General features: G+C 34.7%; 1 protein-coding gene across 12 annotated transcripts in view; it reads right to left on the minus strand.

The window, feature by feature from the left end:
• Positions 1–22004, minus strand: part of ASPH (aspartate beta-hydroxylase) — a 276582-nt gene that overhangs the window by 193433 nt on the left and 61145 nt on the right. For 5 of the 12 annotated variants that reach the window (XM_072604662.1, XM_072604661.1, XM_072604666.1 and 2 more), the window contains one exon: positions 14845–15018. The exons of 5 other annotated variants lie outside the window; for them this stretch is intronic. In XM_072604662.1, the coding sequence (XP_072460763.1) occupies positions 14845–15018 (174 nt within the window). Of the gene's footprint in view, positions 1–1718; positions 1761–14844; positions 15019–22004 lie in introns of all 12 variants that reach the window. 2 more of the 12 variants (XM_072604672.1, XM_072604671.1) reach the window with 1 other exon arrangement.

The raw sequence follows: 22004 nt of genomic DNA on the forward strand, positions 1-22004 counted from the left end.
TTAACACCTGGTCACCTCTCAAAATTAATATTTCCTTATGTTATAGTTGGAAGAGCAAATCTGTACTCAGAAAATCCCAGCTCTGGGATAATGTGTGCAAAAATCTTTGTAATCATAAGGCATTATATAAACACTAACTTTTACTATTTTGACTCTGTATCCCCTGTACTTAGAATAGTGTTTTAAGCTTAATGTTTGCTGAACTGAATTATTTTTGATAGATTCCTTTTTCTATAGAACTCCAAAGTATTTTATCATATACTGTAGAATTCATAAGATAACTCACACTAAAGTATAATATGCATTAAGTATTATAGTCAGACATATGATCTTTTCATAACAATGAAAAGAACAGAAAAAATAAAAATTGCACATAATCACTTCAATTCTCTCAGGTAAGTAAATGGGAAAATTAAATACTGAAATTTTTTCTTGACAGTTTCTCCTAGTAGTCTCACTATTTGAGACAGCAAAAAGAAATTTAAAAAAATACAAGGTTGTGGCAACAGAGTTAGCCTAAGTTTATGTCAAGCCAAATACTTTATTATCCATATGAGAAAATTAGAAATAGCGAGGTAATTCGTTATGGATATTGCCTATCTTGCTAAACCTTTAAAGGATCTGTGAAGAGTAGCTTTTAGATTTGTTATGAATATCAAATAAGATAACATATTAAGGGGTTTTGCAAACCTTAAAGTGTATATGCGTGTATAGACATACACGCATATACATATATGTGCTACTGTACCCCTCATAAAAGAGCACAATAATTCTAATTAATAATTCTATTTAATATATTTTAGTATGCTGCTTATTTTTTATACTGGACAGTGAGAAATAGAATATTTTTCTAATAAATAAAGAAGAGAATATATTTGAACACCTCCAAATGCACAGATAATTCTTAACTACCCCCTACTCCAAAATCATACAGTGGCACTCACACAATATCTAAAATTTCCAGGCTCTTCAAACTAGGTCAAGTACTATATTAAGCATACAAATATAATATTAATACAATTATTATATTTAAAATATTAACACGTTACAATGATGAACACAAAACACATGCAAAAGTATAAAAGATTAAAGTTTTAGATATGTATAAGAAATTCCACACACAAAGTATAATTCAATACAATATAGTCAGGAAACTGGGGTATTTTGGCTACTAATTTTCAAAGACTCAGTTTGTACATTATGTACATAATATCAAACTTTCATAATTAAGAAGACACTTAAAGGTCACTCAATGTTATAGATGATGATCACATAGAAAATTATGCATTTTTTTTAAAAAAATTATGATTGCCAAAATGCCAAATGGAGCAATTCTTATGATGTGAAGTAGAAGACATAGTCTAAGAAGTCAAATCAAACCACAGAGTAATGTGTCTTCTGCACAAAGTAGATTTAGATAAAAATACTCAGGTCTACATATATATATATATTTTATTGTTAAGTGAAAATTATAAACCTTTGGCAACATGAAATTTAACTTGAAAATGACAATTCATAAGTTTGCATCATTAAACCAATTACTGAAATTCTCACAAAGCTAGTTACAATTTAAATACTTCCCACCTCCTTTAAATCAATTTTTAAAAGCCATCTAACATTAGTAGCTGCATCTACCATATCCATCTTGCAAAACTCATGCATTTAAAACATAAAATCCATCATCATAAGCACAAAGTTAAATAAAAAACACAAAATACCTTTGGTCTTAGTTTTTCTCCTGGCTACCCCACCTGCTTCCTCTGTTGGTATTCACAAGATGGAGAGAGATTATGGGAATATATTTTTGTGGAAATTAATGAACACTAAAAATTTACATGGTTGCTAAAATTAGTCTCTAATATAAAATTCACCATTTTATGTGTTTTACTTCAAAATTTTACATAAGTACTTACCATTTCTAAAATATTTAAGAAATCTTTATTTTACTGTCATTAATAAGGAAAAGATCACAGCATTATTTTTAAAAATGAAAGCAGGTTCAATCACTTGACTAAGTAAAGACCTAGAAGGAACCTAAGTCTTCAAATAACCAGTCCCAAATAGTCTGGGAACCACTGACAATAGCTTTTTACGATTAAGCTGCTTTGACAGTTTGTGTGCATGCCAGCAGAGGGTCTAAAACTCCTTTCCACTAAAAAGCCTTGGTGGACAAAAAAGAAACGAAAGAATAACAGCTCCCCGCTTCGCCCCAATTGATGGAGCTCTAGAACACATTGGGACAATGCCTTGACAATATTTTTCAAGGGTTACCGTTTCAATTATGTCACTGAAAATCACAAGACCCATGATTTCACTGGTGCTGGTAACCTACAGGTGTAGAAACTCCCTCCACTGCTGCAGCTGGTGACCAGTCTTCAGCTTATAATCAAGACAGATGCCTGGTGAACTGAAGGATTAAGTAATTTGCCTGGGGTCAGACAGGCAGAATATGAACCCAGATATTTTTTGCTCTTAGGCCAGACTACTGTTCACCATAACATACTGCGCTTCTTTTTTCCTTCTCCTGATAAGACTTATTAATTACAAATACTAAACTGGTTTTATTATTCCCTAACCACTGTGCAAAGTATTCAGAGTTTCTCTCCCATCATGTTAACAGACTGATGTAGACCCAACAAAAGGGGACAGGGCTTGAACCTGTGATTTCACTGACACAAGAACCTCCAGGTAAGGAAACTTCCTCTATCAATCAAGTCAGCACCTATTCTGCAAAACTTAAGAGCTAGGAGTTGCCTAAAGCACTGACAAGTGACTTTCCCAGGGTCTGTCAACCAGTATGTGTTGGAGGCAAAGCTTGTAATCAGGGCTTCCTGTGTCCACACCAGTATGCTATTCTCAAGTACCCTGATAATGGCATTAAGATGCCATCCTGCTAAATGCCTTCGCCTCATGCTGAACTAGACTGATGTGCATGCTCCCTCAGGGCTGAAGCAGATTGCCTCTTAAAGCCCTTGTCAACAGTGAAATGCTGATTCCGTGAAACTCAACTCGAACTAGACCCACCCCTCTCACTTAATGTCAATAATAATGCAAAAGCTAACAACGTTATGGGGTTTTATAGTTTATAAAATGCCTTTAAACAATGCCCACAAGAGCCCAGTGAGATTCCCAGTAAGTAATCTGTTGCTTTACAAAAGAAACTGAGGCTCAAATACAAGGCAAGGCCAACAACACTTTGACTCCAATGTTCCTTCATGTTCCACCACATCTACTTCTACTTTCTAATACTATACCAGATTCACTGTATATGTTATAACAGACATTCCAAATGACCTAAAATTATGTACCACACTGCCAAACATTCTTCGGGCACTAAAGGAAAGGATTTTGATGACTTACAACCCAGCTAGTCAAAGCAGGGCTATGTTGGCAGACTTCTGGAAAAGGGAAAGAAGTCAAGATTATTGATCATAAAAAATGAGTTTTATCAGCAGTGGTGCTCCCATATACTGTCTGCCACACTGATCTTCAATGCATTTCGCAGCATACCAAAGTTCATTATAAGGTACATTATAAAATCAGTGACTTGGACCCCAATTAGGAATTTGTGGTGACTTTTAGAAAGGGTAGGACTGCTTTACTTTTGTACTATATAACAGAAAAGAGGGAAAAAAGAAAAGGAAATGATAATAGGTTAACTCCTTCTACTCTTCAAAATATGATAGCAGCAAATGTTCTCTCCTTACTTGAATCTTAGATTATTTGACCTCCTTGCTAAAACTAATTCCTAGGTAAAACTAACTAACATCTAACTAAAACTAACTAACTAATCCAACTCCCTCCTACAGGAGTCATCTCCTTTCTGTTCTACTTTTTTAAATCTCCATTGTGATCAATTTCCATTGTGATTAAATGATCTCCAATCATCACTGGTTCCTCTCCATTTGTATACATAGTACAGCCTCCTGAACTCTAAACTTGCATCCCCTCGACTCTTCTACTTCACCCAACTACCAGTGAATTCTATTTCTCTACAACCCTTCGTAGTCAAACTCCAAGTCAAGGCAGGCTACCTGTTCCTCTCTCCTCAACCCTATGCAATCTGGCTTCCACATCTAATGTTCCATTGAAACTACTCTTGTAAAAATCCCCAAGGACTCTATAACTGCCAGGTTTGGTTTTCTTCTCATAGTCTCCATTTCTCATCAAGTCCTTTCAATTGTATCTCTAAAATTTCCTTCAATATCCGTTTTCTGTCACTCTAATTCTCAGCAACATGAACAATGGGGTTTATAAACAAAAACCCCAAACAGACTCTTCCCTCTCTATCCTCCTACCTGAATACTATGCATCACAAATACTGAATTCATATTAAGCTATTAGGCATATCTACAATAAAAGAACCTTCTTACTCCTGTCTTCCAAATGCCTTCCTTCAAAATTTCACTATTCCCATTCTCCAAGTTTTTCAAATCCAGGCTCAATATATTTTTGTGACATGTTTATTTGCATTTCTTTCTTTATCACCATATGCACTTTTTACATCTGAGGTAATGTTCATCCTAGTCCCAAGCACAGTGCTCTGTATATAAAAGGTGCTTAGTAAATTTTACAGTAGGACAAAAATTACCTAGAGCTGGGAGGGAAAAATAATCTTTTCTCTTAACTATTAATAATTCCATAATATTTTATATTTACATCTATTATTTTCTCTCTTCTCATATCATGCATATCATTTCAGAATAAAAATAATTTTTTCTTATAGAAACAACTTTAAAATAGTACTGAGTCTCCATGTGGCCACAAAGAACATCAACAATCATAAAACTAAAATGTTCCATTCAATTAAGATTATAAATGTATTCCTTAGAGTCTCTACCTTTCACAAAAATGCACCTCTGAAGGCTATGCTTAAAAACAGAATTATAAAAAGTAGATGTTTTCCCCTATAACGTACAGAATTGGAAAGACCTATAGACATTAGAATACCTGCCATTCTATGTTATGCTGAGAGGGAAATCTTGAGTGAAATTTCTTATATGGTACTATAAAAGTAATTCTAGAAGTTTAGGACTAGAAAAGACCTTCAAAATAATCTAAACTGCTTATCTTACAAATGAGAAAAATGAGGCCAAGATTAACTCTTTTTCAGACATAGAAAAACGAAAGGACTATCTCACTAAAAAGTCCAAATGAAACATATGAACAGAAGAGCAAATTAAGGGGGGTGGAGGGGGACAGGGAGCAATCCATGTTTGAAATTGTTGCTTCAATTATGGTACGGATTTTTAAGACTATTACTTTCCACGGGGATAAAAACAAGTTGAAAACTTCCCACTAACAACTTAATATCAATTAAAAGTAAGTATTAGGATCCAAAATTCAGTCTTTGTTTACTGCTACCTAATAAGGATCTCTTTCCAGACAGGAAGTGCATTTGCCTCCCAGAATAAGGAAAGAGAAAAATTAAGTCCAGTGTCCCCAGTTCTGTCCTCACCACATAAGGGCCTTCAAATGCTTAGCAGACAGCTGCCATGTTTTCTGTTCCCCCACATGTCCTCTTCCCCAATGCTAACCACTCCCAGTACATATAAACCTTTTTTCTTCCCTCTCCCCCACCCCTGTGCTACAGATGGTTACTATTAGATGTGTGTGTGTAAAAAATCATTTTATACATACTTATAGGTTTCAGTTCTTTCTCTGGAGGCAGACAGCATCTTTCTTCCTATGCCCTTTGTAGTTAATGTGGGTATTTATAATAGTCAAAATGACTTAGTCACTCAAATTTGTTTTTAAAACAACACTGCTGTTACTGTATACAACATTCTCCTGATTCTGCTCATCTTGTTCTTCACTATTTTTTTATAAATCTATCCATGTTTTTCTAAGATCACTGAGCTCATCATTTCTTACAGCACAATGGTATTCCATCACAATCATATAACACAACTTCAGCCATTCCCCAACTGATAGGCATCCCCACAATTTCCAGTTCTTTACCATCACAAAGAGAGCTGTTATAAATATTTTAGAATATAGAGGCTCTTTTCTTTTTTTCTTAATCATCTTTGGAACCAAAACTTTATTTCCAAACCTGCAACTCTTCTGAAATTATAACCTATTGGCCGCAGTGATGAAAATACTTTGTGTCCTTAAGGTCACCAGTTTCTCTCCAAAACTTCGTAATTTTCAGAAATGCTTTCTTGGAGTATCCTTTGTGCCCAAAAGAATTACCAGAAGTAGTAGTCATCCACTTCTACAAGTCTTCTAAGACTTCATCATATCTTAGATACACATGCCAGGAACACAGCAGACCTTCCATTTATTACCAGATCAATACACAATGCTGTAGTACTTCTCACAACAAGCAACCACCAACCACCATTACTAAACCCTTGCTTCTCTGGGCCTCATCTGGGATCTCATCTCATGATCCTCTCCAGAGACTACGATTTCCTCTTCTTTTGGAAAAGCATTAAATTGCAAAGACTGAATTGATCTTTTATCACTTTCTTATTGATCCTAATTACAATTAATTGCTTTTGTTCTGTAATTGCTTAATTTTAGGTTCTCTGTCTTTGAACTTGGCTCAGAATTCAGCTGGCCTGTAAAGGGTTAAGTTTAAAAATCCAGTTCTCTTGCTAATCACTGATCCATTCTGGCCTCTAGGAATTTAGCTGACCTAGGGGGAAGCAAGTAAACAAAGGAATCAGGCCTAGCATCTTTACACCACCAACCTATCTTTCAAGGATGTTGGATTTACTGTCCAAAAGGTCTGGCCCATTTACCTCTAAACTTCACAGCTACAGTAAGAACTTGGGCCAAAGAGAGAAAGAGAGAGGGTCACTGCTAGACCCCATTACCAAACTTCCACACAAACATGTTGTTTCCTGCACTTCAACTTTCTAATCAATCATGTTGTCCTCATCATGATGTCATCTATCCTGTTCTACTCTTTACAGTGAAAAACCTATAGAAAGGGAGCTATTCATCTCCTCAGGGTCTTTGGCATAAATGGAGGCAAGCTACAGACCACATATTGACAGACAGTATGCTCCTGTTAATAAACTTTGTCTTGCTTGGAGAAACATGCCTTAGTCTATCTTTTTGCTAAATTTCACCCACAACTATATAGAGAAATAAGGTCCAAGTGTTTGGTGGTCCTTCACTTTCTCATCTGTGACATTCTTTTACTCAAGAGCTTCCTGATATTGATTAGGATTTCTCTTCCCCTTTTTTTCTTTTTAAATGTTATATTGATTTTTTTAACATAACTATCTTTCCCAATACATCTCATCAATGAAACTCTTCTCTGCAACAAAGCATAGTTAAACAAAACACACTAATGATGTCTGATACTATTCGCCTCATTCTATACTTGTACTGTACCACCTGTACCAAAAAGACACAGGTGTTTCATCATCATACTCCTCGAGTCAAAATTGGTCACTGGCATTGATTCATCTTTTAGTGCTATTTTCCTTTAAATTATTGTGGTCACTGTGTATGCTGTTTCCTTGGTTCTGTCTACTTCACTATGCATCAGTTCATACAAGGTTTCACAAGTTTCTTTGAATTCATATTAATTGTTTCTTACAGAACAATAACCTTTCATTACGTTTATATGTCATAGTTTGTTCTGTTAATCCCCATTTGATTGGAACCCATTGTTTCCTGCTTTTTGTTTTGTTTTGGATTAATTTGGTTTTACTACCAGAAAGTGTTCTGCTATAAAATAAATGATATAGTTGGGACCTTTCCCTTTATCATATACCTCCCTGGGGTATATGTCCAGTAATAAGACCTCAGGGTCAAAGGGTATGAATAGTTTAATTGCTATTCTAACATAGTTCTAAACTAATTTCCAAAATATTTTAGACTACTTTACTGATCTACTAACAATACATCCACAGCCCTATCTTCCCACAGATTGACTAACATTAACAATTTGCAAATTTTTTATCCTTGCCAATTTATTAGATCAACAAGTATAAGTGCCTACTATGTGAAGTATTGAGCTAATTATGAAGTTGACACGTCAAAGTTGTTTTGCATCTGATTCCATTTACCTTATTTTTGGTTATCTGAGGTATTTTTTTCTTCATATGATCACTGATCATTTATTCTTCTGAAGATGGTTGGTTTCTATCTCTTGACCAAGTATCTATTAGGGCTCTCCTTACTAAATTCTTTCTTTGTTTTCACATGAAAACCCTCTTCAATTTTTTAATGAAAATTTCATTGTCCGTGATAACAAATAAAGGAGAGAAGTATCTCTCCACCTCTTTTATTACTTTCTTCTGGGAGGAAAAGCAGACTGCACTTTAAGCATATGGTATTTGGCCTGGGCAAAAAGACCAACATTGTGGATTCTATGCAGGTCACAACAAAAGTCTTCCTGGTCTCCATAAGTGTTAAAAGTGAAAATTTCAGTCTGTATCTCTGACTAGTAGCTCCACTGAAGAACTGTTGTGACAAACTGTTTTTAGAATATCTACAGCTCCAAAATAATTGCTCTCTTCCCAATCCCTCAAAATAATGACTTATAAAATTAAAACCACTTTTTCTGGAAAATCAATAGAGGCAGTTCCACATGACAATGTGCTGGACTCAGACTTAGAAGACAGACATTTAAAAATACCTATTTAGCTATGGGCAAATGACTTAATCTCTGTGCACCTCAAGTGATTCTTTAAGATTAATTTATAGACAGCTTACAAACTAAATGGATAAAAAGAGTTCCCATCCTTCCAAAAATCAAAAGTTCTTGACATTATCAATACACAGAAAATCATCCTGTCAATATCTAGTTACAGCCCTGATGATTTTCATGTTACTCATACAATCTCTCCTCCTTACCAACACTTATAAAACACTTATAAAAGTGACCCAAAAAACTTGGGAAATCTAGGACGTAGGTTAAAAATATCTGAGAGAATTTTTTTTGTTTTGTTTTCTTTTACAGGCAAAGCAGGGCAGATTTCTTCAAGTATACACAGTATAAAACCTCTTCTACAATCCTACTCCAATGTCAGGAAATCACAGTTTCTGTTATTCCCAATCTAGCTAGAAAAGTCTTAAGTCCAAGACCACTGTGGCTAAATCTCAACACAGAGAACACCTGGTCACCCTTTTCCAATACTGATTGTGCCTTCTCTCATACTCTTTCAACAGTAAACCTAGAGGCGGGATCAGAATACTCCTCACTTTCCACTGCCACATCCATATTCTGCCTCTGCTATCCTTATTTAGCAAACCCTGCCTAAATGTATCATCCTGTCAGTGGCAAACTCCTGCATTATACTATCTCCTTTGTCAAAGAATTCAATTACTTCTCTCAGATTTCCTCTCCATCCAAACTCCTATTCTTATACTAGAGGAATTCAACATACCTGTACATTTTCCCTCAGATTAACCTCTGAATTACTCCATCTCTTTAACTCCCATACTTCACCACACCCACATAGCCACACCTTTGTTCTCACTATCACCCACAATCATTACATTTACATGACCCCGAATTCTGAACTACCACTATCTATTCATAATCTTTTGTCATTTCATTTTTCTTTGTCTCATTAGTTCTTCCTAAACTTACTATTTGTCCTCATCCTCTCACCAAGACTTCCATTCTCTCTACTATCCTTCAGCTCTCTCAACTGCTGGCTTCATTTCCTCCATCTATAATCTTATCCTCAGAGTCAACCAGATCAACATTACACTGTCTTCTATACTCTAATTCCTAATCCTAGATCCTATGACTATTTGTGCCTTGCCAATCCCCAAACCTAGACTATTCTCCTCAAACTAAAGTGTCCAGAAATAAACATAATACTCCAGATGAGGTCTGACAAGAACACAGTACGTGGTATTATAACCTTCCTATTCCTAAAAGCTTTCTTTCCCTCTTAATGCAATCCAAGATTACAATACCTTCTTTGATTTTGTCATTACAATGCTGAATTCTATTGAGCTTCCAATTCCTAAAATCCCCAGATCTTTCTTACAACAACTGCTATCTAATCATGCCTCAACTACCTTGTGCCTGTACAATTACATTTATTCTAACTGAATTTAATCCTATTACTCGGCCCACTGCTCTAGTTGATCAACATCCCTTTAGATTTGGACTTTCTCATCCATTATGTCAGCTAGGCTTCCCGGCTTTGTCATCAATCTGCTACCTGATGAGCCTATTGTCTATGCCCCATCCCATTCAAGTCACTGATAAAAATGTTAATCAACAAAGGGCTAAGGATGGAGTCACACACTCTAATGGAGAGATCCCGTTTTGCCAGCAATGAATCGTAAACAACTCACTCTTTTGAGTCCAGCCATTCAGCTAGTTTTGAATTTATGTGATTTTATTATCATCTAATTCCAACCTCTCCTTTTTCTCCACAAGAAAAGTATGAGATATTTTATTTAGAACTTGGCTGTGTGTCTCGTCCTTCGTTGCCAAAGGAGACCATGCCATCAGAGAAATAATGACATGACTTGCACTTGACTTTGTTTTGAGCGAGGGAGGGTTGTGCAGGTCACCAGCCTCACTTGTTCTCCAGAGCCATCTGAATCCAGTGACCAGATATTCATCAGGATGACTGGAGATGACCCAGGATGAGGTAATTGGGGTTAAGTGACTTGTCCAAGGTCACACAGCTAGTCAGTGTCAAGGGTCTGAGGTGAGATTTGAACTCAGGTCCTTCTGACTCCTGCACAGGTGCTCTGGCGGTATGGCTAGTGTGACATGATCTACTCTTGGTAAAGCTATCCCAGCTATTTGTAATCACTCTAGATGCTCACAATCTTTTTTTTTTTTTTAAAGGATGCAGTCTAAAATTGATTTAGGAATCAAAATGAAGCTCCCTGGTCAATAGTAAGCAGATTGTTCTCTTCTCTCTTTTGAAAATCAAAACATTTTCCCCTCTCCAACTTTGCCTCCATCTCCCATTTTTCATGATCTTTCAAATATGTTTCACTGACAGCCATCACATGTGTCAGTTCTTTTAGGACCTAGGTTGTAACCTATCTGGGCCAGGTACCTGGAATTCAATAATGGCAGCGAGGTGCCCTTTTAGAATCTGCTTAGTTATCTTGGGTATCAGTTTCCTCTTGGTGGTTTTTGTTCTGATATTTCCAATGTAAAGCTCATTATCCTTGTCAGAGAAAACAGAAGCAAAAGAAGTAGGACAACTCTGTCTTTGCTTAGTGGTCAGGTATCACTATTACCACCCTCCTGGCTCCCCAAGTAAAGATTCTATACCTTTGTTGGTCCACTTTTTTCTCTCAATATAAGTAAAAAGAAGTTGCGCTGGTGTGATCCCAGATGGCGTACACCCTCTCCAATCCTCCTGTTCCTCATCCCAAGAGGGTTTTACTACACAGTATTCTTTGCTATACAGGTGCATTACTGCCTACAGATATTTCTAATTTTAAAACATAATCATAATAATAATAGCTAACATTTACATAGCACTTACTATGTGCCAGGCACTAATCACTTTACAATCAGCATATTATTTGATACTCACAAGAACACTGAAAGATAGGTGCTATTATTACCTCTAGAAACAAGGGCAAACAAAAGGCGCAGGGTCACAGAACTAAGAGCCTGAGGCTAGATTTGAACTCAGGTTCCACTGACTCCAGAATCGGCCCTCTACACATTGTCCACCAAGTTCCCTTGGTATCAGTGAGAAAAAAATAGGATTCCTCTAACACATGACCATACCTGATGTATAGAAAGCTCATAGAAAGCTCAGATCCAAAACAAAGAGTCCAAGAGAAACTTATCCAGGACAGAGACTCTGCTCCTCCAAACAGCCTCTTTCCAAAATCCATGAATAGCCAGGACCAGTACATACCAGGACTGACAGGCCTAGAAGCCAAAGCACAGATGAAAACATTCTGGCCTCAAAGAACAGACATTCCACTCACTGGAGCAAGTCTACCAACACTGCTCAATCACCACTGAGACCAGGCAACCAGCATTAAGTACACAGAGCAAAGAAGATGCTAATCTGGGAGTTATAATATTATATACTGTACAGAGAGCAAATTGTATAGAAAGAATTTTAATCTAACAAAATAGAGATTCAGTAAAACTCAAAATTCTGAATGTTCTCATTTCTTATATAAAGCCCCTTTGCTTATTACACTCAAAATCTGAAATTATTTATATATAACTGATTCCTATATATGAAGTTATGAAATTAAAATATCAATTTCAAACTATGCCACCTTTCAAATAATTTAAAGAATTTGAAGAAAAGTCTCAACTACTTATTGCATGTAAAATCACTGGATTAAAAAGAAAAAATTTTTATTAATTTCAAAATATTTAGTATCAAATCTTTTAAATTTCAAATAATCTTTCCTTCTCATCCCACCCCCATCTCTGGTCATTAAAAACAACAAAAAACTGTGCCCACTGTTGAAGGAAGTCACAGAAATCCAGGGTTCAGATAAATTACTTTTCTCTTTGAGTAATTTTTGCCATTATATTTACCATGGAGAGAAGTGAGTCATAATTATTTTTGTAACACGTAATTTATGTTAGTGTCAATGCAAGGCAAGCAAACACTAATAAAAAAATCAATGCTTCTAACAGGCATTTGTAAGATTACTATTCCACAGATTAAATGATTTGCCATTCATAAGCTTATCAAGCAGTATATATTTTCAAAGTTAGTTTTATCTTAGATCTAATAGTACTACTTAAAGTTAAGTTTAAAAATTAAACTCAATAGTTCATTAATATTAGATGTTTGAATTTGAAATCAAAGGACATATTTCAGGATTAGGATCTTATCATAATTAAATTTTTAAAGTCATAACAAATGGTGGAGAAAGTCTGAAGCAATCTTCAAATGAAACAAAAAAGCTCACAAAAAAAAAAAAAGATCTGCCATCACTGCAGAACTTCAAACGAAACGCCTTAATATGTACTGATACAACTTTAATTTTGTTAGGTCTCACATATCCTTCAGTATCACAAACTTTAGGATGATAAACATTAATCAGCTGGCAAAAATGGAAAATAATGCTTCATCAGTTTAATATTATTATGTTTAGGTTTTCTGGTAGGAATTTTTAAAGGTCACTTTAATAACTAGTAACTAACAAACTTCAAGATAAAATTCAGGAAAGATTATTATTTTAATATAATAATCAAATATGATACACAAAAATTAGACAATACGGAAGTGATAAATAGGGAACAAACAGATATATGAGGTTTTAATTTTAGATTGCACTCCCTCGTCTTCTCAGTTTTATAAATTATGGACATTACATTTTGGGGTCAAATTAAGATGATTTTCCATTAAGAAAGACAAGGGGTACCAATACAGCTTCCAATGTTAGTGTAATTCCGTCTGGAACATCTATTTCAGTTTGATAATCAGTAACAAATTCAAGGCATGTGATGGACTCAAACGGCAAAACTTGACTAAATACTTGAAAACTGAAGCATAGTTTTATTTTAATTTTAAATATACAATTTTCACAATTACAAAAATAAAATAGTAAAATACCATTTCACAAACTATTTTACCATGTGTACACTTTAGAAGTCTAAGAAGACCTATTATGGAATAAAAAAAGATTTCATAAATTTTGAAAGTTCACCTTAATGGATGCCAAATTATAATGGTTTTATTTAAAGCTCTATGAAATAAAGACTATGATATTTACTAAAATGTTTAAAAATAACAAATGTATTACATTCACTACAGTGCTTCTGTCATTAGAAAAGTAGGCTAACTTAAGAGTAATAAGTAATAGGTTTAAGGAAGATTTTAAGAATCACTGAAAGTCTAGTGGAGAACAGTTTTTAATTTCCTCCTTAACAAAGATATGTTACTACAATAAATCCTAGTTAGTCCTAAAAATATTTTAGACCTTTATTTTAATGTATAGCTTAAAAGTCTTTGAATATCTGCCAATATTTGTAGATGAATATTAAATAGAGGAAGAAATAGACGTTGGATATTAGCGTGGGTGAATAATTTTAATATGTTTAACATTTATATAAGTTACAAATTCACATTTTCCCACTTGCATAAAATTTGAAAAAAAAAAAAAGTTATCACATCCACACCTAATAGGTGTGAATTTGCTCTCTTAAATTAGGAATAAAAGTTCACTTTCATAGACAGAATATACTGGCATGCCATAAAACATAAAACAATTTGTTTTAACTAACTTATGGCAAAATTATAAGGCTAATCTTTTTTGAAAAGTACTTCAAAAGCACTAATACAGAGCTTTTAATTAAAATTCCTATTAACTTAAGGTAGAAATTATTTAATCTAAAATAAAATAGGACAAATAAAAATTAGTATCATTTGTTTTATGTTACAATTTATATATAATAGTTACATTAAAGATCAATGTAGGAGCATGTCCTTTATGTAACATTAATCATGCCAGAATATTTTATCATCAAGACCATTATAATCAATATTCTGTTAGAAAGACAAGCATAAAGTGTTAACAATAAAATAATACTACAGTTAATGTTTCATGTTTAGTGCGGAGAATGCACAAACGGAAGCAAAATCATACAGAAACCAACTATACCACTTTTTTTAAAGTTTATTCTGTAGATTGTTAAAACAACTGTGTAATGCTACTTCCTCTAATACAAAATAGAAAATTAATGAAAGGCCCATCAACTAGTGAAGGAAGGTCACATGGTTGACTTTATTCTTAGTAAAAATCAAACATTAGGCTCAAGTCCCCCCTGATATAGCAAGAAAGGAAATCTGCTTCAAGTTTAGCACAAGCCAGTAATTTTAGGCTTTGGTCAATGTTACTGGTTCTGTAAATCCAAAATAATACAAGTCTTTTTTCCCTGAACCCCTTCATTCTGTGACGTACCATCAACATCACCTGTAGTTTCGCTCTCTTCTTCTTCTAGTATTTCAAAAGGAGTCATTACATCATAGAGAAATGAGAGGAAGCCATAAAACCAATCAGAGCTTTCCTCTGCTAAAATATTAAGGACTTCCTCAAGAGAATCAATATTTTCATTACTGCCATCTTTGGTCAGGCCTACACAAGAATAAAGGGAGAGAAAGAGAGAGAGAAAATAAAGGACAGCAGTTAGGGGAAAAAAGAAATTGAGAAAATGTGATTTAAGAAAGGAATCTTGTACATGGTCATAGGTGCTTACAGAAAAGCCATTTAGGAAATTAAAGTTATGAATGCAACAAAAGGCATCAGATTAAACCCTGCGTTTTGGACAGGAAATGCACTATACAATTAATTCATGCAGTAAGGAGAAGATCAATGGTACAGGCAATACAAAAATGCAAATAACTATAAAATTATTCCTATCAGATTTTGAATGCTTTAACTTCCTTAATCTTATTTTTTTTGCAAGAAACTAGTCTTTTAGTGATATATTGCTTCAACTAATGATTAGTTTGTACATCAGCAAAAAATGACATTACAAATGTCACAGATAATCCACAAAGTACATCATATGCAGTTAAATAATCAAGAAGTGGGTTCACAAGTATTTTAGACTTGTCCATGAGAATTCATTGATAACTATTTCCTCAAATTTTTCCCCTTAAGCTACTGAAAGCTCTACCTGGTTGACTAGCCCAATTTTTCACTTCGGTTTAAAAACAGGCATGAATATACTTCAACAATCTAGCCTCCACAATTCATTCTCCTATTATAATCATCAGCATCATTAATAATAAAAAAAATCCTAAATAATCATCCCAGGTTACAAAATCAGAGGCAGAACTGTAATTAAAATGAATTAGTTTTCTAAACTTCTTCCCTGTATTTTCCACCAATTACTGCCACTGTGACACATGAAAAAAAATTAAGCCAATGAAAACAAATTAATATTTAGACTATTAATAAAGTAGTTATTTTCAACCAACCAAAAGAAAATAAACCTCAGCTTTGACTTCTCATTCTCAATTTTAAAGAGTCTTTACTAAACAAAAAAATTTAACCTTCAGGTCAAGACACCATCTTATACCACACAATTTTCTGTCAACTTCTAAATCTTGGATATAAGTCATGTTCCATTAATGAGAATACAATCAGTCCAGGTTTTGAATAGGGTAGGAAATTAGCAAAAACAGCTATCAGTGCACATTACCAAACACAAAATTAAATCAAGCTGGAATGCCTGAAGAAATGAGTTGTACTAGCAAAATATGATCACTAACCTACAAATGTTGACAAGTTGCTTGTAATCCCAGATCTCAGGATTTTTCCCATCTCACTAATTCAAAATGGGCATTATAGGCATTACTGCACATAATTTCTCCACATATTACATATATTATTAATATCTAAAATGAATATGAGAGAAATGCAGGTACACAGTGTTGGGAAAGTCACATGATGAAGACTGTATGCAATTTACTCCACTTTGATCTGTCCAAGAGGTACTTTGTAACCCAAGTCTTTCCTGGGTGCCAAATCTAATTGCCAAGGCCTAACGATTATATATCTTTAGGAGAATTCATCCCCTCATTTCCTATCCCACCCAACTACTCTAGATCCCTATTTCCTTTTACCTGGGCTCTCATAACTGACTTTTAACTGTTTTAATGGGGCTGCCAATCTCTCCATTGTCTCAATTATACCAGTACAGTAGTTTTCCTAATTAATGCACTGCTCTGATCATGGTAACTCAGGTGCCTAAAAATCTTGAGTAGTGAAAGGACTCAGAAGTCAAGTAACTGGCTGGGAAAATGTCCAAAAAAGGGAAAAAAACATAAGACCATAGAAGGTTACTTTCTTGGTGAACAGGTGTCTCCTTCCATCCTTTCAGGATGGAAATACTGTCAGAGGAAGTCAAGGCTTCTGCCTCCAGTACCTCCAAAATGAATATGAAATGGGCTCAGGCCATAGAAGAGCTTGAAAAGCAAGTCAGCAGTTTGCTGAAGGAGAACCAAAAATATGCTGAAGAAAATAACACCTTTAAAAATAGGCTAACTCAATTGGAAAAAGAGGTCCAAAGAGCCAATGAGGAAAAGAATGCTTTAAAAAGCAGAATTTGTCAAATGGAAAAGGAGGTTCAAAAGCTCACGGAACAAAACAGATCTTTAAAAAAGGGAATGGAGTTCAGAGAAGCTAATGACTATGAGATAAACCAAGAAGAAAATAGAAGATAATATGATACATCTCATTGGAAAAACAACTGACCTGGAAAATAGATCCAGGAGAGAAAATTAAAAATTATGGGACTACCTGAAAGCCATGATCAAAAAAAGAGCCTAGACATTATCTTTCATGAAATTATCAAGGAAAACTGCCCTGATATTCTGGAACAAGAGGGCAAAATAAATATTGAAAGAATCCACCGATCACCTCCTGAAAGAGATCCAAAAAGAGAAACTCCTAGGAACATTGTGGTCAAATTTCAGAGTTCCCAGGTCAAGGAGAAAATATTGCAAGCAGCTAAAAAGAAACAATTCGAGTACTGTGAAAATACAATCAGGATAACACAGGACCTGGCAGCTACTACATTAAGGGACTGAAGGGTTTGGAATAGGATATTCAAGAATCACCTACCCAGCAAAACTGAGTATAATACTTCAAGGGAATAAATGGTCATTCAATGATATAGAGGACTTTCAAGCATTCATGAGGAAAAGACCAGAACTGAATAGAAAATCTAACTTTCAAACACAAGAATCAAGAGAAGCATGAAAAGGTAAACAGGAAAGAGAAATAATAAAGGACTTTCAAAAGCTGAACTGTTTACATTCCTACATGGGAAGATATTTGTAACTCTTCAGACTTTTCTCAGTATTTGGGTAGGCAGAGGGATTACACACTTACTTACACACACACACACACACACACACACACACACACACACACACACACACACACAGTACAGGTTGAGTTGAATCAATAGAGATGACATCCGTAAAAAATAAGATTAAGGGGTGAGAGAGGAAAATAGTGAGAAGAGAAAGGGAGAAATGGAATGGGGCAGACTATCACTCATAAAAGAGATAAGAAAAATTTTTTTCAATGGAGGAGAAAAGGGAGGAGGTAAGAAGGGAAAAGTGAACCTTACTCTCTTCACATATGGCTTAAGGAGGGAATAACACGCTTACTAAATTTGGTATGAAAATCTATCTTACACTACAGGAAAGCAGAGGAGAAGGGAACAAGTGGGATAAGCAGCATGACAGAAAGGTAAGCAAATGCGAGAAGGGAGTAACTAGAAGTAAACACTTTTGGGAAGGGACAAGGTCAAATGAGAGAATAGAAAAAAAGGGGGGGGACAGGGTAGGATGGAGGGCAATATAGTTAGTCTTATACAATATGACTATTATGGAAGTCTTTTGCAAAACGACACATATCTAGCCTGTATTGAATTGCTTGCCTTCTCAGTGGGGATTGGTGGGGAGGGAGGTAGAGAAGTTGGAATTCAAAGTATTAGAAACAAATGCTGAGAATTATTATTGCATATAACTGGGAAATAAGAAATACAGGTAATGGGGTACAGAAATTTATCTTGCCCTACAAGAAAAGAGAAGATGGGGATAAGGGAAGGGTGGAATGTGATAGAAGGGAGGGCGCACTGAGGAAGGGGTAATTAGAATGCAAGGTACTATGGGGTGGGGGGAGGGGAGAAATGGGGAGAACAATTGAAATTCAAAATTTTGTGGAAATGAATGTCGAAATCTAAAAATAAATAAATAAAAGTATTATTAAAAAATGCACCAAAGTTCAGAAGACAATTCTGAAAGCAATGAGAGGGATTTATTATACACTTTATTTTTAAGAAGCAAGCAGTATGAAAGGGAGATTCATGGTTTCATATAGAAGACTCTTTATGTCTGGTTGTGTATATGGAAATGCTCTTTAAATTTTTTAAAGTTCAGAACAAAAGACATTTGTAAAGGAAGGGCCATTTTAAATTTATTATACACTTTAAAAAACATAGTAGAGATTCTCAGTTTCATATACAATCCATCTGTTCTTTGTATAAGGACATCATGTTTGCTGGTGTGTCAAATTCTTCATAATTTTTAAGAAAATAAAACTAGGGAAATATATGAAAAAGAAAATAAAAAAAAAATCTTGAGTAGCTCCTTCACTGTCACTGAATCAAAACCAAAGTTCTTGACCTGGAATTTAAAATGATGCATAATTCAGTTCCAAAGTATCTATCAGCTTTAAGTCATACATTATTCCCTTTTAAAATACTCTGTCCTCCAATCAAATTTATCTATATTCTACAAACAGAGTCAGCACTGTTACTATTTCTTAGCTTACATCATTCTCTGCACCTAAAATCTGAAACATCCTCTTTTTTTTTATTTTATTTTTGGAGGCAATTGGGATTAAGTGACTTCCACAGAGTCACACAGTTACTAAGTGTCTAAGGCCAAAATCTGAACTCAGATTCCAGTGCTCCATCTACTACTCCATCAATATCCTCTTTCCCTGGACACTCAACCAAATCTCAATCTTGTACCAGGTTTCTTATCAAAAGACTTCGCTCAAATGCTGTTTCTTCTAGGACACTTTTTCTCTTTGTCCAAGATGGAACTGATCAATCCTCATGTACTTTTCCTTATTCAGGTCAAGTGTCTTTTCTCTTCTTCTGTGCCTTCTCTTCCCACAAAAGCCAGAAGTCAAACCCTGTGAGGAACTTTTAACTTTACCATTATAAGCTCCATGAGGGCTGGGCTATGTGTCTCAACTACATTTTTAGTTATGTAAGTATATACTGCAGTGCTATGCCTCCCTGAGTGCTTAATGTATGCTGAACCAAGCTGAATTGAATCTCTATGTGCAAATCAATGAGTTAGCTTTAACTTGAAACCATTTTTAGCAAGAAAAAATTTTAAAAAGTTCATAACAATAATTTTGGGATTTTGTGGTAGCATGGTATAGATAATGGTACAGATAATGGAGAACCGCCTTAGAATTAAGAAGACCTGAGTTCCAGTCTTACCTAAGACATGTACTAACTGTATAACTATGAGCAGTTTGGTTAACATCTCAATGTCCTAGGCATCTAAGACTATAATTTAAAAACCAGTTGCAGATCTTTATCATTGGAAATTATTGATAATGGACATTTAAAAACAAAGACTTCTCTAACCCATGTTCATGTATAAATGGATCAGAAAGAACCCAAGACATTTCTGGGTAATCAGAGGTAATTACTAAATAAATATTTACTGTCCATGCAACCTTAGGCAGGTCATTAAACTTCTCGAACTCAATTTACTGATCTGTAAAATAAGGGGGGGATTTATAATGGCAATTTTGGTGCCTTACAACTAAAAATCTATGATCCTATAATTGTTTTCTTATAAAGAGTTTTAGAAATTTAATTTCCCTTCTATGTTTAGTAGATCATCCTGGACAATGCCCTATTTCTAATCCCCACAAAAGAAAAGAGAAAGGTTTCTCTTTTCCTTGATAAATATCATTTTGAAAAAAATTAAACTATCAAAATCATAAAGGACTCTATGAAATCTTGAAAACAGAACCTGGCTTTATTGCCTTTTATTATTAATATGACAAACTCCACTAGTAAGAGATATAATAAGTAAAAGTTGCCAGTTGAACACTAGTATACAGGACAACTCTACAGAGAGTTTCTTCCTGTATCTATTTATTCATCAATTCTTGTAATTCTTGACACCAGAGACCTAAGAAATATGTGGCTTAGGAAAAAGAGGGAACCTTCTTCATATTGAGTGGTTCCTCATCTCCTACCCAAATAGGGAAGAAGCTACTCATGAAAGAAATAGTAGAAAAGAATAGGACCAGAGGGCCTCCAGAATTGTACAAACCTCAGTAGTTGTCCCCCATACATACATTTTGGGGGGGCTTATGATCTCATTTCCAGTGAGCAGAAAGCTGCTAAGAATATGAGGTGGTACTTTACAACTAGTAATCCCAAGTATTAATGTAGTTTATCTCCTTTTCCCTTGTATTTTACTCACTGTAGCAACTAATCAAATTGCTGTCAGTAAGTTGCTTGACACAGGGAAACAGGATAGTTCACAATCCCATGATACTTCTGGTTTTTCTTGCATTGACACATCTTCCTATTAATTTACTCAAGAATTTATCATGTCTCCAAAGTAACATTTTGGGAGAGAATTTTTTCACGTCAAGTGATTTTAGTTGTCAACAATCTAAACTGAAGTAAACTACTTTAAAGCAATTCATCACTTAGAATAGGGAGACTTTCCACTAAGTAATTATGAAGCAGGCTCTTTAGGCAGGTGAAAGATAAACTTTAGAAGATTTTCAGGGTGACATGGTAGAGACAAAAGAGCAAAGAAAATAAAAGTCTAAAGCACTGAGCTTAAGACCTGGCACCATCAAATGTCTGAACGAGTCATTTAACTTCTCTGATGGACAATTTTCTCATCTGTAACAGAGGAATAGTAATGCTTGCACTTTCTTTGTCAGGGTTATTGTGAAGATCAATGTGTGCAAGCACTTTTGTAACTATCAAGGTGCCATATAAATTCCATTGTTGGTGTCAGTTAATTGTGAATTCCACAGAAATTACTTCATACTACCTTTGTTTACAATTCATTAGCTCTTTGAATAAGTATAAGGAATGTATAAATTAACATTATTTCCTTTACACAAAACTGATAAGGCTGGTGCAAACTAAATTAACACCTTGGAACAGACTACAAATTATTCACTTAAAAATACACATATACCTAATACTCATAATAATATGAAAGTTATCACAGTATATTTAGGTCAGCCTTTGCTCTTTGTAATTGACCTGATTACTGATTCACCCACTTTTGATGTTCTTTTCCATGACTTCATTAAAGGTTTTAATGAATATGCTCAATATCATTCCTTTTCTGATATTCTCACTGAAGTAACATAAGGTCAGAAGTGAGAAAACAGCATTTTATTGTCTCCAGACCTAAACTATACCTTATGTCACTATTTTCAAACACTGGAAGATCAAAATTAAATGCGAAAGAAATGACAGAGTTGAGTCTGGCAGCTGGGATTCATCTTTAGCTTCCTCAACTTCAATCAAGCCA

Source organism: Notamacropus eugenii, chromosome 4, assembly GCF_028372415.1.
Source record: "Notamacropus eugenii isolate mMacEug1 chromosome 4, mMacEug1.pri_v2, whole genome shotgun sequence".
Taxonomy (NCBI): Eukaryota; Metazoa; Chordata; class Mammalia; order Diprotodontia; family Macropodidae; genus Notamacropus; species Notamacropus eugenii.